Source organism: Homalodisca vitripennis, chromosome X (assembly GCF_021130785.1).
Source record: "Homalodisca vitripennis isolate AUS2020 chromosome X, UT_GWSS_2.1, whole genome shotgun sequence".
NCBI lineage: Eukaryota > Metazoa > Arthropoda > Insecta > Hemiptera > Cicadellidae > Homalodisca > Homalodisca vitripennis.
Window position 1 is genome coordinate 147,396,983 of NC_060215.1, and position 17,055 is coordinate 147,414,037.

Genomic DNA, 17,055 nt, shown 5'->3' on the forward strand with positions numbered 1-17,055 from the left:
GTTGTAAGATGTATATATTAAAATATTTTTACTTAACTTGGTGTATTTTTTTCAATCGACTGGAGGTTACTTTCTGAACAGCCCTCGTACATTAAACTTTAGATATTGGTAAAAAAAACAAGAAAATATTTGTTTTAAATAGGTGGAACAAAAACCATTTTTATCCCTAGTTTTATTCTACATTTAAAGCTTATTCATTAAAACATCATAAATTACCTTATTTTTTCATAATAAAAAGTGTTAGTTTAAATATTACAATGTTGTAATTTAACTGAACATTTAAATACAACCAGGCAGAGAACTTGGCACTTTTTAATGAGTCTAAAAGGATTAACCCTTTCTCTGACAGGCACTTTGCTCTTAGCTGTTCCAAAACTGCAAAAATGATATTTAATATTTGAATTTTGTATGTTGACCATTATTATGATAATCACTATTATGAGAGTTGTGTACTAGCTTATTGGAGATGGCTGCTGGATATTCTACCAAAGTGACGCAGTTCCATCCCAGCACACTGCGCAAAAGGCAGATGTTTGTACGCGCATGTGTCAAGCTTATACTGTCGAGTCTGAGTCGCCACAAGCAGCTGGTGACGACACGGCAGGATGAGATCAGAGCGGCTGTGCGCAGGATGGTGGACAAAGTGGAGACTGTCATAACATACAGTACGTCTCTTCTCCTTCTGTGGCAATACCTAAACCGTATTGTTTAGGTTATTCTTGTTCATTACTCTCATTTTATAATAAATTAATTTTTCAAGCTTTTGTCATTAATTATTATAATAATTTTAGTTACATAAGATTAGATTGCAATATATTATATTTCAATATAGTCTTTTCACTTTATAGTCTGAATTTTTGGAACAGTTTTTGTTTTAATTTTAAATTATAGTTTATTTAAAAGAATGCATATGAAAAGTAGTACCTGCATACTTATATGATATTGTCATCTAAGATATTTTGTAACCAATGTCATATTATGAATGTCACTGACTCCTAATTTAATTTGTGATAAAGTTATTGTAATTTTATTCCTGATAAATTATTCATAGTAGAAACTAAATACAATTTTCTGTTACCTAACAGCTTTTATCTGTATTCTCTATAAATGTTTAGAGTTCTCTATAAATTGTAGTATGTTTATTGCTAGCATATAGATGTTATAATTGACACCAACAAATTGGTTTCATCACATAATAAACTGTCTGTAACATAACGTTCTTTTAGATCAACTTTATTTTAAAAATACATTAAAAAAAATGAAACTCAGTTGTAACATTGATTGTCTTGTCATTAAGTAAAGATATCCCTTTACTGTCTTCACTATTCATGTTTATAAATAATTTTGAATGGAGTTTGTGTTTCACGCATGAACTTTGTATTGATAGTTACAAAGCGCTCTGGGTGTAGGTGTCCCTGGGCCGCAGAAAGTATCAGAGGCAGGATTGCTGCTCACCGAGATACTGGCACTCGTGAACCAGGCATCCAACAGTCCAGTGGGCACGCTGGCTGTGGAGGCTCTGTTGGGGTGGCTCAGCTCTCGGTCCACCACCAGTGTCGTGGTAGCAGCCCTGCTCAGGGTGCTGGGTATAACGGTGGCCAACTGCTTCACTCTAGGGGCCTTGTTGGAGGCTAGCCTCTCAGCGTTCTTCAGGCCTGGTGGTAAATACATAACAGTCTCTCTGTGCCGTTAGAGTTCATTTTGGTGAAAGTTGTAGTGTTTGTTTATACCATAATAACTTTATTGTGGCTTACAATAGAGTAATGAAATTGTAAACAATAAATGTTTTTCTATATCATTATATAAAGTTTAAAGCAACTAAACATTTTATTCAAAAACAATGTATGTATACAAAAACAATGTATGTATACAAAAAAGTGTTTACAATTAAACAAATCAACATAAAAAAATTAATTTTTTTTAAGTAAAACGTTCTCAAATATGTATTTAGTATATTTTTAAGTGGTTAATAATATTTTTTACATTGCCAAAAATTCTAACGTAGGACAAAACAAAATTCTTAAATACGCACTACTGTGTTTCCTTTTTGAATTATTCCACACAAAAGTCAGTCACTATATTTTTCTATAGCAAGATTCATAATTATACTGTATTTAAAACATTTTTTTATGTGAGTAACTGCCTAAACATTTGTGTAAGTAACTGAATGTGTGAGTGAGATTGATACTCAAAGTGTTGAATTTTATAGTAAATGCCTCAAGGAGTTAAGAGTATACCACATTAGCAAAGCCAACAAAGCATTCCAACAAAATGCCAATGCAGAGCTCCTAGAAACATCTGACAATAAGCCTAAAGCACTGTGGAATCTCATCAATACTTAGAGACAGCCAAAGCAAACAAATTAATCTTGCCTTAAACTAAATATTAATAACAAAACCATAGACAATCCTACTGAAGTAGCTGAACACCTCAACAACACATACTTCCCCCTGGTAGCAGACATTACTCTGCAGAAGTCCCCAGACCCGTGGAAGAGCATGACTCTGTTAAACTCACTTCACACAACCATTTCACCTGACTCCCACAACTCAGAAAGAGGTCAAATCTGTAATCTCCAGCCTAAAAAAATAAATCATATAGTGGTGTATATAAGTAATCATCTAAAATTGTGAAACACTGTGCTGAAGAATTAATCTCACTCCTCACTACAATTATAAAAAAAATAATTTGATCAGGGTTACTTTCCCTCTGGACTGAAAATCTCAAAAGTATACCCCAAACACAAAAAAGACCACCATCAAACCTGAAAATTACCGACCCATGTCACTGATCTCAACATTTTCAAAAATTATAGAAAAATTAAAAACTAATGAACCATCTTAAACAACATAGCCTAATTTCTGACTGACAGCACGGGTGTGAAAAACAGATCTATAACCACTGCTATCAGCCTAGTCGAGACCATCATCAACAACATTGATGACAACAAATATGTGACAGCTTTATTTCTCGACTGTAGTAAGGCTTTTGACTGTTTGGGGCACAGCCAGATCTCTGAAAAACTAACATCATTAGGAGTTAGAGGTATCACAAAAGATTGGTTTTGTAAACTACATGCAAGGACGATCTCAGGTTTTTGAGCTACTGCACATAGCATCCGGACTTACAAACACAATCAGGTCAAACCCCCTAGCCAATCACGAGAGGAGTCCCTACCCTGATAATTTCCTATCTGTGCTGGGCCCTGTACTATTGATATTGTTCACTGATGACTCCCTCTCTTATACAATCCCCCTAGCCAATCATGAGAGGAGTCCCTCCCCAGATAATTCCCTATCTGTGCTGGGCCCTGTACTATTGATATTGTTCACTAATGACTCCCTCTCTTATACAATCCCCCTAGCCAATCACGAGAGGAGTCCCTCCCCAGATAATTCCCTATCTGTGCTGGGCCCTGTACTATTGATATTGTTCACTGATGACTCCCTCTCTTATACAATCCCCCTAGCCAATCACGAGAGGAGTCCCTCCCCTGATAATTCCCTATCTGTGCTGGGCCCTGTACTATTGATATTGTTCACTGATGACTCCCTCTCTTATACAATCCCCCTTGCCAATCATGAGAGGAGTCCCTCCCCTGATAATTCCCTATCTGTGCTGGGCCCTGTACTATTGATATTGTTCACTGATGACTCCCTCTCTTATACAATCCCCCTAGCCAATCATGAGAGTAGTCCCTCCCCTGATAATTCCCTATCTGTGCTGGGCCCTGTACTATTGATATTGTTCACTGATGACTCCCTCTCTTATACAATCCCCCTAGCCAATCACGAGAGGAGTCCCTCCCCTGATAATTCCCTATCTGTGCTGGGCCCTGTACTATTGATATTGTTCACTGATGACTCCCTCTCTTGTAGGGGGACTTCCTCTGTTATACAATCCCCCTAGCCAATCACAAGAGGAGTCCCTCCCCTGATAATTCCCTATCTGTGCTGGGCCCTGTACTATTGATATTGTGCACTGATGACTTCCTCTCTCTTATACAATCCCCCTAGCCAATCATGAGAGGAGTCCCTCCCCTGATAATTCCCTATCTGTGCTGGGCCCTGTACTATTGATATTGTTCACTGATGACTCCCTCTCTTATACAATCCCCCTAGCCAATCATGAGAGTAGTCCCTCCCCTGATAATTCCCTATCTGTGCTGGGCCCTGTACTATTGATATTGTACATGAGAGTAGTCCCTCCCCTGATAATTCCCTATCTGTGCTGGGCCCTGTACTATTGATATTGTTCACTGATGACTCCCTCTCTTATACAATCCCCCTAGCCAATCACGAGAGGAGTCCCTCCCATGATAATTCCCTATCTGTGCTGGGCCCTGTACTATTGATATTGTTCACTGATGACTCCCTCTCTTATACAATCCCCCTAGCCAATCATGAGAGGAGTCCCTCCCCTGATAATTCCCTATCTGTGCTGGGCCCTGTACTATTGATATTGTTCACTGATGACTCCCTCTCTTATACAATCCCCGTAGCCAATCAAGAGAGTAGTCCCTCCCCTGACTGATCCCTAACTGTGCTGGGCCCTGTACTATTGCTATTGTTCACTAACGACTCCCTCTGTTATACAAAACCACAGCACTCACTGCATAATGTATGCAGATGACACAACTCTCCTCATAAAAAATGATTCAGTAGAAGAACTTTATTCCAACTCCTTGATATCACTGCAAAATATCTTCAGCTACAGTAAAAAGAATGACCTAGCACTAAACTCTGGGGAAACACATTAAGTACACTTCAGCAAAAGAAAATACCAAATACCAATTATCCCCGATGTATCTGTGGTTATAGTCATAGTCAAACCACTTTATTATGTAATATGCACGAGGTACAAAGAATAGTGTCACTCCAATAAAACTAAATACTAATATTAATTTAAAAATATAAATAAAAAAAGTGGTAACATTGGTTCATTTAAGTGATAAAACTTACATTTTAACAATTTATCTTCAATTCTTATTAGTAACATGATCTACATGTTTATCCCAAGCTAAATTTTTATCTATTATAAGTCCTAAAAACTTTGTGTGGTCTACTTGTTTAAGTTTGTCATTGTCTAGAAAAATGTCACAGTTTTAGTTTGATCTGGATTGCTTTTTAGAAAAAGAAATATAATTAGATTTATTTGAATTTAATAAAAGATTACTTTTGTCAAAAAAATCCTTAATCCTACTTAGACCAATATATGATGAAATTTCAATATTCTTAAGCCTCTGACCAGAAAACAAAACATTTGAATCATCAGCGTACAGACATACGGCACCATCCAACCCCTCCATCACCCCTGGCAAACCTCCTATATAACATAAAAACAATAGAGGTCCCAAGATAGACCCCTGGGGCACACCGCGCCACAGTGTCTGCAGCTGTGATCTATGAGCCCTCATATACTGACTTTTATTGTGAAAAATTGTTTCTTCTATTTCTACACATTGTTTTCTGTTTGTGAAATAGGAATCAAACCATGTTGCTCCTTTCCATTTATACCTAAGCTGTTTAATTTCCGTATTAACTTTACATGACAGATACTATCAAATGCTGTGGTAAGATCTAACAAAATTCCTATTACTTTTTCTCTTTTATATCAAAAGTACCGGCACGATATCAATGTCGATTTTTCACATCTTCATTAAAACACCATAATGAAGGTGTATACCAAAATTCAGCTCACTAGGAATTTTTCCGCAGATAAAACCTTAAATGACTGGACTAATTGGCCAAAAACTCAGAAAGTTATTTCCAGATAACCTAGTTAACTTACCAGGAAATAAACTTAAGAACTTGGAGATTTTCTAGTGACAAGGCCAGTATACACTCTGGAAGAGTTCCTGACAAGTAGTATATAGTCAACTTAAGTATTCTTTGCTCATGACACTATTACTGTACTTCATGTTCATGTAACAAAGAATTTTGATTGATCAATTGAAAGTATATTACATTGCAAGAAACATTTATGGCAAGAATGTGTTCATATTCTTGTGTAACAAACCAAGTGGTGAAAGTGAGCTATGTCCTTCTAGCATTTTCCAACAGTAGCTCCCTCTCAATGTTATTTAATTAATAGAACCAACTTGCTTTTGTTGGCAGATAAAAACCATTGAGAAGTGAATTCACACTCGAGGCACATACTAAGTTGCAAAACACAAAATTATACATAAAACATTCATAGTTTTCTCTATTATACATGTCTGTATATGTCTGTTGTATACTCAGATCTAACCACCTTGCTTCTGTTGGCAGATAAAAACCATTGAGAAGTGAATTCACACTCGAGGCACATACTAAGCTGCAAAACACAAACACTAAATTATATATAAAACATTCATAGTTTTCTCTATTATACATGTTTGTATATGTCTGTTGTATACTCAGATCTAACCACCTTGCTTCTGTTGGCAGATAAAAACCATTGAGAAGTGAATTCACACTCGAGGCACATACTAAGCTGCAAAACACAAACACTAAATTATATATAAAACATTCATAGTTTTCTCTATTATACATGTTTGTATATGTCTGTTGTATACTCAGATCTAACCACCTTGCTTCTGTTGGCAGATAAAAACCATTGAGAAGTGAATTCACACTCGAGGCACATACTAAGCTGCAAAACACAAACACTAAATTATACATAAAACATTCATAGTTTTCTCTATTATATATGTCTGTTGTATACTCAGATCTGTCAGACTCGTCCGCACTGTCGTGGTCCCTGGCAGTGCACACGTTACAGCCCATAGTTCCTCGCCACCCTCCTCTGGAAGACAGTTTGGTCTCCAGTGGCCACTTACTGTCACTCTATGCTCTGACACTGAAACACATGCCTGTATCACTGGATGTCAGGCAAGAAGCCATTCTCCTCAACAACCTCAATCAGTGGCTTTCTGTTCTCAAAGTAACGTAAGTAAAGGTTAACTGAGATGTCTAAGTTTTGTAATAGTTGACTAGAAACATTGATTTACTAATTACTTCATTTACTGTTCATTACTGTTTTCATCCAAATCAAATGATTGCAAAGTAGTTCAATATATCAACAAATATAATAATAAAGACTTAACGGTAGGCTTAATATCACGATAAACATAGCATAGCAATCAAATATCCAAAAGATGCTTTTAAAAATAATAGAGATGGGTTGATATTGATACTCGATACCTGAATACATCAATATTTAACGTACTGAGCATTCTCGATATAGCAGGTTGTACCGTATGACGATAACACATGGGGGTGGTGACTTCTGAGGTCGTAGTAATAAATACTCGAATTGCAAAGTTTACTTATAAGTTCAGTTTAATTATGAATACTTACAAGCACCACTTTTAGATGGTAAAGGAAAAGTATGTAATGCCACGTTGCTGCCAATTAGAATATAAGAACTAAAAATGTATATCTGCTAGGTGGGCCTAAAATATCCAATGTTCTGTGGAATTATGCCTACGATGTTTTACTTTATAAAACAATAAGATTCCACTTCCCTTCGCAATATGTAGACTCACAACCCGGGCGTCGGCGTCTTGGCACGAGACTTTGAAGCTGTAGTCTAAGAATGGTTATTCCTAGAAGAGGAGTACAAGTTGGGAAAGTGGTAGCCATCTACTCAAACAACACGTGAGATACATCAGCTACGTGAGCTACGTGAACTCGCCTAAAACAAATTCGCGACGGTATTAGCCATTTAATGATACAAATTACTTATTATAAAAACGTGTTCGCCATAAGGATGACGCCACAACTTTTATCTATCTCAATCAAGCAAATAAAAGACCTTCAAGGGTACGTTACTTTACTATTTACAACTTTACTTTACGTTACATTCATTTTTATATGTTTGGCATCAAAGGGCTAATTTAATAATACGAAAAGATAAATTTTACTTACGGACAAAGCGCGCGAGGTCTGATCGGTCACGTAGTTGGGCTGCTACAAAGGGTTAGAAGAAAATATTCATACGCGTGCCAATTAGGTAGTTACTCCGCCCAATAATTAAGTTCCGGAACATTGGATGTAAAATAATATTATAATATACTGGCTGACTAGGTTGCGAAATTTACATTATATGAAATTTAATTAACTAATTTACGGTACAAGGTAGACACATAGCATTGAAGTTTCTGACTGGCTGCTCCTGATGGCCAGAATCGCTATAACGGTAAAAAAACCCATTCAGTGTCTTACATTTTTAGTTACAAGTACTACAGGAACCAGTATTAAATTCAGAATTTAGAATGGAAACCACAATTTTGGTATTGGAATCAGAATTTATTTGATCAAACTTTAAGACTGACATTAAAAAAACAATAGTAATGTGAAATGATATGCTAAGAATAAATATTACAATCCGATCTCAATTTTAACTAGCAAGGATCACAATTTTGGTACTTTCTCAAGATAACTAAATTTTATTGATGATGAAGCAATAGTCAAGAGCATTGTGCAGGTGTAGACAGGGAACTGAGTGTTTCCAGCATAGGCAAGCTGGAGCGCCACTGTGAAGGTGCAGGCTGTTAACTGAGTGTCTCCAGCATAGGCAAGCTGGAGCGCCACTGTGAAGGTGCAGGCTGTTAACTGAGTGTCTCCAGCATAGGCAAGCTGGAGCACCACTGTGAAGGTGCAGGCTGTTAACTGAGTGTCTCCAGCATAGACAAGCTGGAGCGCCACTGTGAAGGTGCAGGCTGTTAACTGAGTGTCTCCAGCATAGGAAGCTGGAGCGCCACTGTGAAGGTGCAGGCTGTTAACTGAGTGTCTCTAGCATAGACAAGCTGGAGCGCCACTGTGAAGGTGCAGGCTGTTAACTGAGTGTCTCCAGCATAGGAAGCTGGAGCGCCACTGTGAAGGTGCAGGCTGTTAACTGAGTGTCTCCAGCATAGGAAGCTGGAGCGCCACTGTGAAGGTGCAGGCTGTTAACTGAGTGTCTCTAGCATAGACAAGCTGGAGCGCCACTGTGAAGGTGCAGGCTGTTAACTGAGTGTCTCCAGCATAGGAAGCTGGAGCGCCACTGTGAAGGTGCAGGCTGTTAACTGAGTGTCTCCAGCATAGGCAAGCTGGAGCACCACTGTGAAGGTGCAGGCTCTTAACTGAGTGTCTCCAGCATAGAAAAGCTGGAGCACCACTGTGAAGGTGCAGGCTCTTAACTGAGTGTCTCCAGCATAGACAAGCTGGAGCACCACTGTGAAGGTGCAGGCTGTTAACTGAGTGTCTCCAGCATAGGCAAGCTGGAGCACCACTGTGAAGGTGCAGGCTGTTAACTGAGTGTCTCCAGCATAGAAAAGCTGGAGCGCCACTGTGAAGGTGCAGGCTGTTAACTGAGTGTCTCCAGCATAGACAAGCTGGAGCACCACTGTGAAGGTGCAGGCTGTTAACTGAGTGTCTCCAGCATAGGCAAGCTGGAGCACCACTGTGAAGGTGCAGGCTCTTAACTGAGTGTCTCCAGCATAGAAAAGCTGGAGCACCACTGTGAAGGTGCAGGCTCTTAACTGAGTATCTCCAGTGTAGGCAAGCTGGAGCGCCACTGTGAAGGTGCAGGCTGTTAACTGAGTGTCTCCAGTGTAGGCAAGCTGGAGCGCCACTGTGAAGGTGCAGGCTGTTAACTGAGTGTCTCCAGCATAGACAAGCTGGAGCGCCACTGTGAAGGTGCAGGCTGTTAACTGAGTGTCTCCAGCATAGACAAGCTGGAGCGCCACTGTGAAGGTGCAGGCTGTTAACTGAGTGTCTCCAGCATAGACAAGCTGGAGCGCCACTGTGAAGGTGCAGGCTGTTAACTGAGTGTCTCCAGCATACCGGTTCACACAATGTTCATCCCCTCTCCCGTTCAAATCATCGTCTTCACGATTGAATATAATTTGATTCTTTTCTTATAATTGTCGAAATTTATCACGTTCACTATAATTGATCAATTTAAGTCTTTCTATTTTCTTTTATTATTTTTCTAAAGCTTTTTTATTTAAATTTTTCGCAACATGTGCTTTCTGACGTCATCAATACGCAAGTCATTTTATCCCACAATTGGCTTTTCTGCGTAATTTTATTTAGTACTTTTGTAAAACACGAATTTTGGTTATGTATAACTCATTTTAATTAATTAAATTTGTTCCTGTATAAAGTTTAATATATTTCTCCGTTATTAATTAAATAAATCTCAATTCCGACAACATGTGATTCACTGACGTCACAGTCTGCCGATTCACTGACGTCACAGTCTGCCAATTCCCCGCGAATATTCAAATGTCGTAATTTGACCTGTCACACTGGAGCGCCACTGTGAAGGTGCAGGCTGTTAACTGAGTATCTCCAGTGTAGGCAAGCTGGAGCGCCACTGTGAAGGTGCAGGCTGTTAACTGAGTATCTCCAGTGTAGGCAAGCTGGAGCGCCACTGTGAAGGTGCAGGCTGTTAACTGAGTATCTCCAGTGTAGGCAAGCTGGAGCGCCACTGTGAAGTTGCAGGCTGTTAACTGAGTGTCTCCAGCATAGGCAAGCTGGAGCGCCACTGTGAAGGTGCAGGCTGTTAACTGAGTATCTCCAGTGTAGGCAAGCTGGAGCGCCACTGTGAAGGTGCAGGCTGTTAACTGAGTATCTCCAGTGTAGGCAAGCTGGAGCGCCACTGTGAAGGTGCAGGCTGTTAACTGAGTATCTCCAGTGTAGGCAAGCTGGAGCGCCACTGTGAAGTTGCAGGCTGTTAACTGAGTGTCTCCAGCATAGGCAAGCTGGAGCGCCACTGTGAAGGTGCAGGCTGTTAACTGAGTATCTCCAGTGTAGGCAAGCTGGAGCAGCATTCAAATTCAAATGACTTTATTTGTATAATATATACAAAAGGGTGAATTTAGGGCCATAAGACCCTGTCTTACAATTAACCCTAATATAATAGTATAGTACTTAAGTCAAATAAAATTACTAGATTCAAAATTTAAAAAAAAAATATATAATTAAGGTCTTTTTAAGAATTTAGTACGCATAAATTCATACAATGAATTCATACACACATTCACTAGCACCCTATCCGTCCTTCAAGACCTACCCCAACTAACCCATCGCTGACATCATTTCTAGCAATTTAGCTAGTAAGGCTGCAAACCGGTTTCGACTCCCTACTGACTTAATATGGTTAGGAAGGGAATTCCATGACCGACAAGCTGTAACGACAAATGATTTGTTGTAAGTTGAGGTTCGATGGCGGGGAATAAGAAGAATTGATGAGGCCAGTCTTGTCTCTCTTGCGCTTGTTTCAGAGATCAATTTAAATTTGTCAGCCAGATATAAAGGCTCTCCAGAGTTAAGACTAGAATACACCAAATTAAGAATTTTTAATAATCTTGTATCGGCCAATTTTAGAATAGAATTTTGATTATAAATATGCGTTATATGGTTGTCACGTGTTAGATCAAATACAAAACGTAAACAATAATTTTGGCATCGCTGCAATTTGTTAGCCAGATCCAGTCATATCATTGATTATAGAGTTACAATATGAAAAATGAGGAAAAATCTGTGTTTTACCAGTAAAAGTTTCACACATTCTGGCAAGAAGTGCTGCATCCTCTTTAGTGAGTGTACTGAAGCAAACACCTTCTTACAGATGCCCACAACAGCATCACAACATCCAAGAGTTGTGTTCATAATTATACCCAAATTTTTCACTTTGTTACAGTACGAAAGAGAAATGTTGTTTACAGTAATTTTGGGCATATTATTTGTGTCTATATAGTTCTTTAGTCGTGAGTGAGAAATGATAATCGTTTGGGTTTTGTTTTCATTAAGCTTCAGTCCGTGTTTCGTTGTCCATTCCACAAGTTTTTGAATGTCAAAGTTTATGTTGCATATTGTCATGTGTATATCACTGACCCCACAGTGGGCGTAAATTTGTAAATCGTCAGTGTACATGTGATATCTAGTGAATACAAGTACTGTACAAATGTCAGTTACGTAAAGTAAAAATAAAAGAGGTCCCAGTATTGAACCTTGCGGCACACCACCAGCGAGAATCCTGTAGTCAGATACTTTGTCAGCCACACTTACACACTGCCGCTGATTCCAGAGATAAGATTTAATCCAGTTAATACTAACCTCGGAAAATCCTAAAGCACGCAGCTTTCATAACAACAAACCGAATACAACACAGTCAAATGCCTTGGAGAAATCAAACAATGTCATAATAGTGCAATGACTTCTATCCATCGCTTGGCGAATGTCATCAGTAACACTGTGAAGCGCCGTTTCAGTGCTTTGATTTGATTGAAATCCTGATTGAAACTTATTCAAAATATTATTTTCTTTGAGGAATATTGAAATTTGACAGTGCACTATTCTTTTGAAGCCCTTTGAAAGAGCAGGGAGAATGCTGATTGGTCTAAAATCTTTTGCTTCAGTGGGAGAAGAAATTTTATTTGTTGGACGTACAAGGGCAGACTTCCAGTGTTTAGGAAAAACTCCAGTGGTTAAAGATTTGTTATATATAACAGTCACCACAGGAAGCACAGCATAAAGGATCTTTTTCAGCATCTTAATAGATATTTTATCAGTTCCGGTGGCATTACTTTGAATCCTGTTTATAGCTCGTAGAGTGTCAACCTGGAGGATATGTTGAAAAGTGAATTTCTCATTTGTCTAGTTCTTGTAGAAATGATTCAATAGCATTTGGATTAGTTGATTGTGGTGCAGTAATAAAAAAATCATTAAGTTCATTTAATGGTATATTGCAGTGAATATCTGTTTTCTGCTTGACCATACCTAAAGATTTAACATTCCGCCACATTTCAGTGGATGAAGATCTTTTTTCAGGAAACAAACTGTGAATATATCGCAGCCGAGAGTTACAAAGGTCCTGTTGAACTCTATTGCGGAGCTGACGATACTGAGCAAGGATGTCTGGGTCATTAGTTCTACGAGGTCTGCGGTACAAAGAGTCGTGCTGAGCCATAAGACTGCGTATAGCAGGTGTTAACCAGGGGACAGGGCGCTTCTTAGAAACTCTCCTTGTAATTAATGGAGTGTGCTTATCATATAGACCCAGAACAAAGGAATTAAACCTCTCAACCATTTCATCGACTGTTTCGAGGTGGGTAATGGACTCCCAAGGCGTATTTTCAACATCACAAGCAAAAGAACATTCAGGAGTTTTAGTTTTTATAACACAGTATATGAGGTCATGATGTGAGATGCCAGGGACTGGAAGCTGCCCATGAAGGAGGACCTCAGAAGGATCACTGACCACCATTAGCTCAAGTAGGGTATGGGAAGTAGCAGTGTGATGTGTGGGATTCAATAGCAGTATAGTCAGATTGCACGAGTCAAACATAGTAGTCAGTTGATTGTAGTCGTAATTGTGTCTAGTCATTAGAAGGTCAGTATTCAGGTCCCCCATCACCAAGACACGAGTGTAGGTCGGCATGTAGATCAAGAGAACATTATCGAAATTGACCACGAAACCTACCTTCAGAGGCCGGTAGCAGATCCCTAACAGGAGGTGCTCATAACCTGGAAATAAAATTTCAACTAGCATAAATTCAGGCTTAGCTGAATATGAGTGTAAAACATAAAATACTCCAGAAGGTGAAGAATATAAAAGTTTGTATTTCAAACCCAACCGCACATAAAGCGCAACTCCACCGCCTTTTTTATTAATCCTGTCATTCCGCAAGAGTGAAAAACCAGGGAGCGCTACTTCATGAGACAAAACTACCGGTTTAAGCCAAGTCTCTGAAATACCTATTAAGTCAAAATTATTATAACGGAATATTGAATTGACCTCATCAATATTCCTAAAAGGGATTGGGAATTTATGTGAGCAATTTTGAGAATGTTTGGGAATAGGGATCGAGGCGGGTAGAGAGAATATCGGCTGTGGAGGGAGAGGAAGGAGCCGTCCCGGTGGTACAACCATCACTGTGAGGGTCAGTCCATACTGGTCCCTCAGCCACCACGCAGCGACGAGCCAGCGAGGAGCAGACCCCAGAAGACAGAATAGCGCGCCACACACACACACAAAACACGCACGCACAAAACACACGCGCACACGCGTGCGCACACACACACACAAACAAAACACACACACAACACGCACGCACAACACACACATACACACACACACACACATGACACAACACACATACAATACGCAAACATAATCAATTCATTTTCTTACGACAAATTTATCATTGTCATTGAAAATTGTTTTCAGCCCCTTTGCTCAAAAATATAACTAACACTCATGGTTTACACTTGTTAAAGTACATTCTATACATATATAATATACACAATCAAAACACACCTGGAATCTAAAAGTAAAGCATAATATACAATTTAAAAATATGAAATATTTTAGTAATTATTAAGTATTGTTAATGCAACAAACGTATTCAAAAAGTTCTACTTCTTATGCGGGTTTATACTAAAGTGTATATTATTAACCTGGTCATTTTTAAGATTAATGCAAATATTTTAATATCAATAAATTATCTTATATATCAAATTAAAAAGAAAAATTCTTGTCATAGAAAAATAAAACTGCATATAAACGAATTTTAAAACTTAACTGAAATAATAGCAGTTTAAACAATAATTGTGTAAGATAAATAACTAAATAAGTTAAATAAAAATAATCGTGAAATATAATTCTTCTATTGTTGCAAAAGTAAGTAAATAAATAACTAAAAATATTCTGTTGGTAAAAATTACTTTGTTGAACTAAAGAAAAAGAAAAGTTATAATTTTATATAAAGAAAATCTGTCTTTTATATCAACTTCATCGAACGTGCCTCGTTAATGCCCAGTAATATTTAGATCCTAGGACTGTATTATAAAACTGTACTTTATTGTGCGTGAAGTCTCTGTGGTTGTTGGCGCAGTCGGCAGATCTTCTATCCTGATGGCGATGCATCCCTCCTGGTCCTATGTACATTGTTCTTTGATCCAGAGTCCACGTCTTCTTCAGTCCGAAAATAGCAATGGCTCTCCTGCCAGTCCAGACAGGCTTTTGTCAGATCCTCCCTGATTATAATTCCAGACCCCCGTAGCTTCTTCTTCTCGCTGAAGACCTTCTGACGATCCTGATAGCTTATGAAGCGCACGATAATCGTCGGTCCTGCTTCACGGTGCCATCAGGCTGTGGTTTGGACTTAGCGCCAATCCGGTGGGAGCGACAGATATCAGCCTCCTGAAGGTGAGCACCGACTTCTTCTGGCAGATATTGATGATCAGCCGATCTGTGTCCACTCCAGTCGTCTCAGGTACCCCAAACACCCAAAGGCAGGACCGACGCTGATATTGTTCGAGGTAGCTGCTCGGTCCAGCGATGCCACTTGTCCTTTTAGGCGGGTGAGTTCGTCGGTGTATGCCCTCAACGTGTCCGCAATCGCTGCTTGGACCGATATTTTAATATGCTCGGCTAGCTTGTCAACAAGTTTACCGAACACATCCGTCCTTTAATAACACCTCGTGGACACACTTCGATACCTTTGATATCAGTGTTTTTTTAGATATCTCACGGTTGCTAGCGGCTTATCGCTGGAGCGGTCAAAAGTCGTGCAGATATCGATCGCTTGGCCCTATCAGCTAACCTCTGACGGGTTCTACCTGCTGGTGGTGAGTTAATCATATAATAATTATACGATTTTGTCGCAAAAACACTAAAGTTAAATAAAAGATATTTTCACACAAGTGCAACGCAAATACCCAGGAGTAGATTAGTATATAGTTTAAAGAATGAATGTCGAAATAAACCTTTATAATATTAGATATAAACACGGAGCCGCGTCTACACAGTACTCATCCCCACTCCAACATTGTGCTGGTGCAGGCTGGGAACTGAGTGTTTCCAGCATATCAAGCTGGAGCAGCATTGTGCAGGTGCAGAAAGGGAACTGAGTGTCTCCAGCATAGTCAAATTTGAGCTGGACTGTGCAGGTGTAGGCTGAGAAACTGATTATCTCCAGCATTGCAATGTGGAGCAGGTGTAGGCGGCTGAGAACTGATTATCTCCAGCATATCAAGCTGGAGCAGCAATGTGCAGGGCAGAAAAGGGAACTGATTATCTCCAGCATATGCAATCAGGAGCAACATTGTGCAGGTGTAAGGCTGGGAACTGATTATCTCCAGCATTGCAATGTGGAGCAGTGTAGGCGGGAACTGAGTATCTCCAGCATATCAAGCTGGAGCAGCATTGTGTAGTGCAGAAAGGGAACTGATTATCTCCAGCATTGCAATCTGGATCTGGACTGTACAGGTGCAGGCTGGGAACTGAGTATCTCCAGCATATCAAGCTGGAGCAGCTGTGCATGTGCAGGTGCAGAAAGGAACTGATTATCTCCAGCATTGCAATCAGGAGCCGGACTGTGCAGGTGTAGGCTGGGAACTGATTATCTCCAGCATTGCAATGTGGAGCAGGTGTAGGCGGGGAACTGAGTATCTCCAGCATATCAAGCTGGAGCAGCATTGTGAAGGTGCAGAAAGGGAACTGAGTATCTCCAGCATTGCAAGCTAGAGTAGCACTGTGCAGGTGCAGGCTGGGAACCGAGTATCTCCAGCATTGCAATCTATAGTAGCACTGTTTAGGTGTAGCTGGGAACTGAGTATCTCCAGCATTGCAAGCTAGAGTAGCACTGTGCAGGTGTAGGCTGGGAACTGAGTATCTCCAGCATTGCAAGCTAGAGTAGCACTGTGCAGGTGTAGGCTGGGAACTGAGTATCTCCAGCATTGCAAGCTAGAGTAGCACTGTGCAGGTGCAGGCTGGGAACTGAGTATCTCCAGCATAGTCAAATTTGAGGTGGACTGTGCAGATATAGGCTGGGAACTGAGTATCTCCAGCATTGCAAGCTAGAGTAGCACTGTGCAGGTTTAGGCTGGGAACTGAGTATCTCCAGCATTGCAAGCTAGAGTAGCACTGTGCAGGTGCAGGCTGGGAACTGAGTATCTCCAGCATAGTCAAATTTGAGGTGGACTGTGCAGATATAGGCTGGGAACTGAGTATCTCCAGCATTGCAAGCTAGAGTAGCACTGTGCAGGTTTAGGCTGGGAACTGAGTATCTCCAGCATT

At 39.7% G+C, this 17,055-nt stretch overlaps 1 protein-coding gene across 1 annotated transcript in view; it reads left to right on the plus strand.

Annotated features, from left to right (window-relative positions):
• The window catches only part of LOC124369659 (ectopic P granules protein 5 homolog), a 335,562-nt gene that overhangs the window by 308,274 nt on the left and 10,233 nt on the right, over positions 1 to 17,055 (plus strand). Inside the window, exons 37-39 of the mRNA XM_046827710.1 lie at positions 457 to 665; positions 1,410 to 1,661; positions 6,710 to 6,929. Coding sequence (XP_046683666.1) covers positions 457 to 665; positions 1,410 to 1,661; positions 6,710 to 6,929 — 681 coding nt within the window. The remainder of the gene's footprint in view (positions 1 to 456; positions 666 to 1,409; positions 1,662 to 6,709; positions 6,930 to 17,055) is intronic.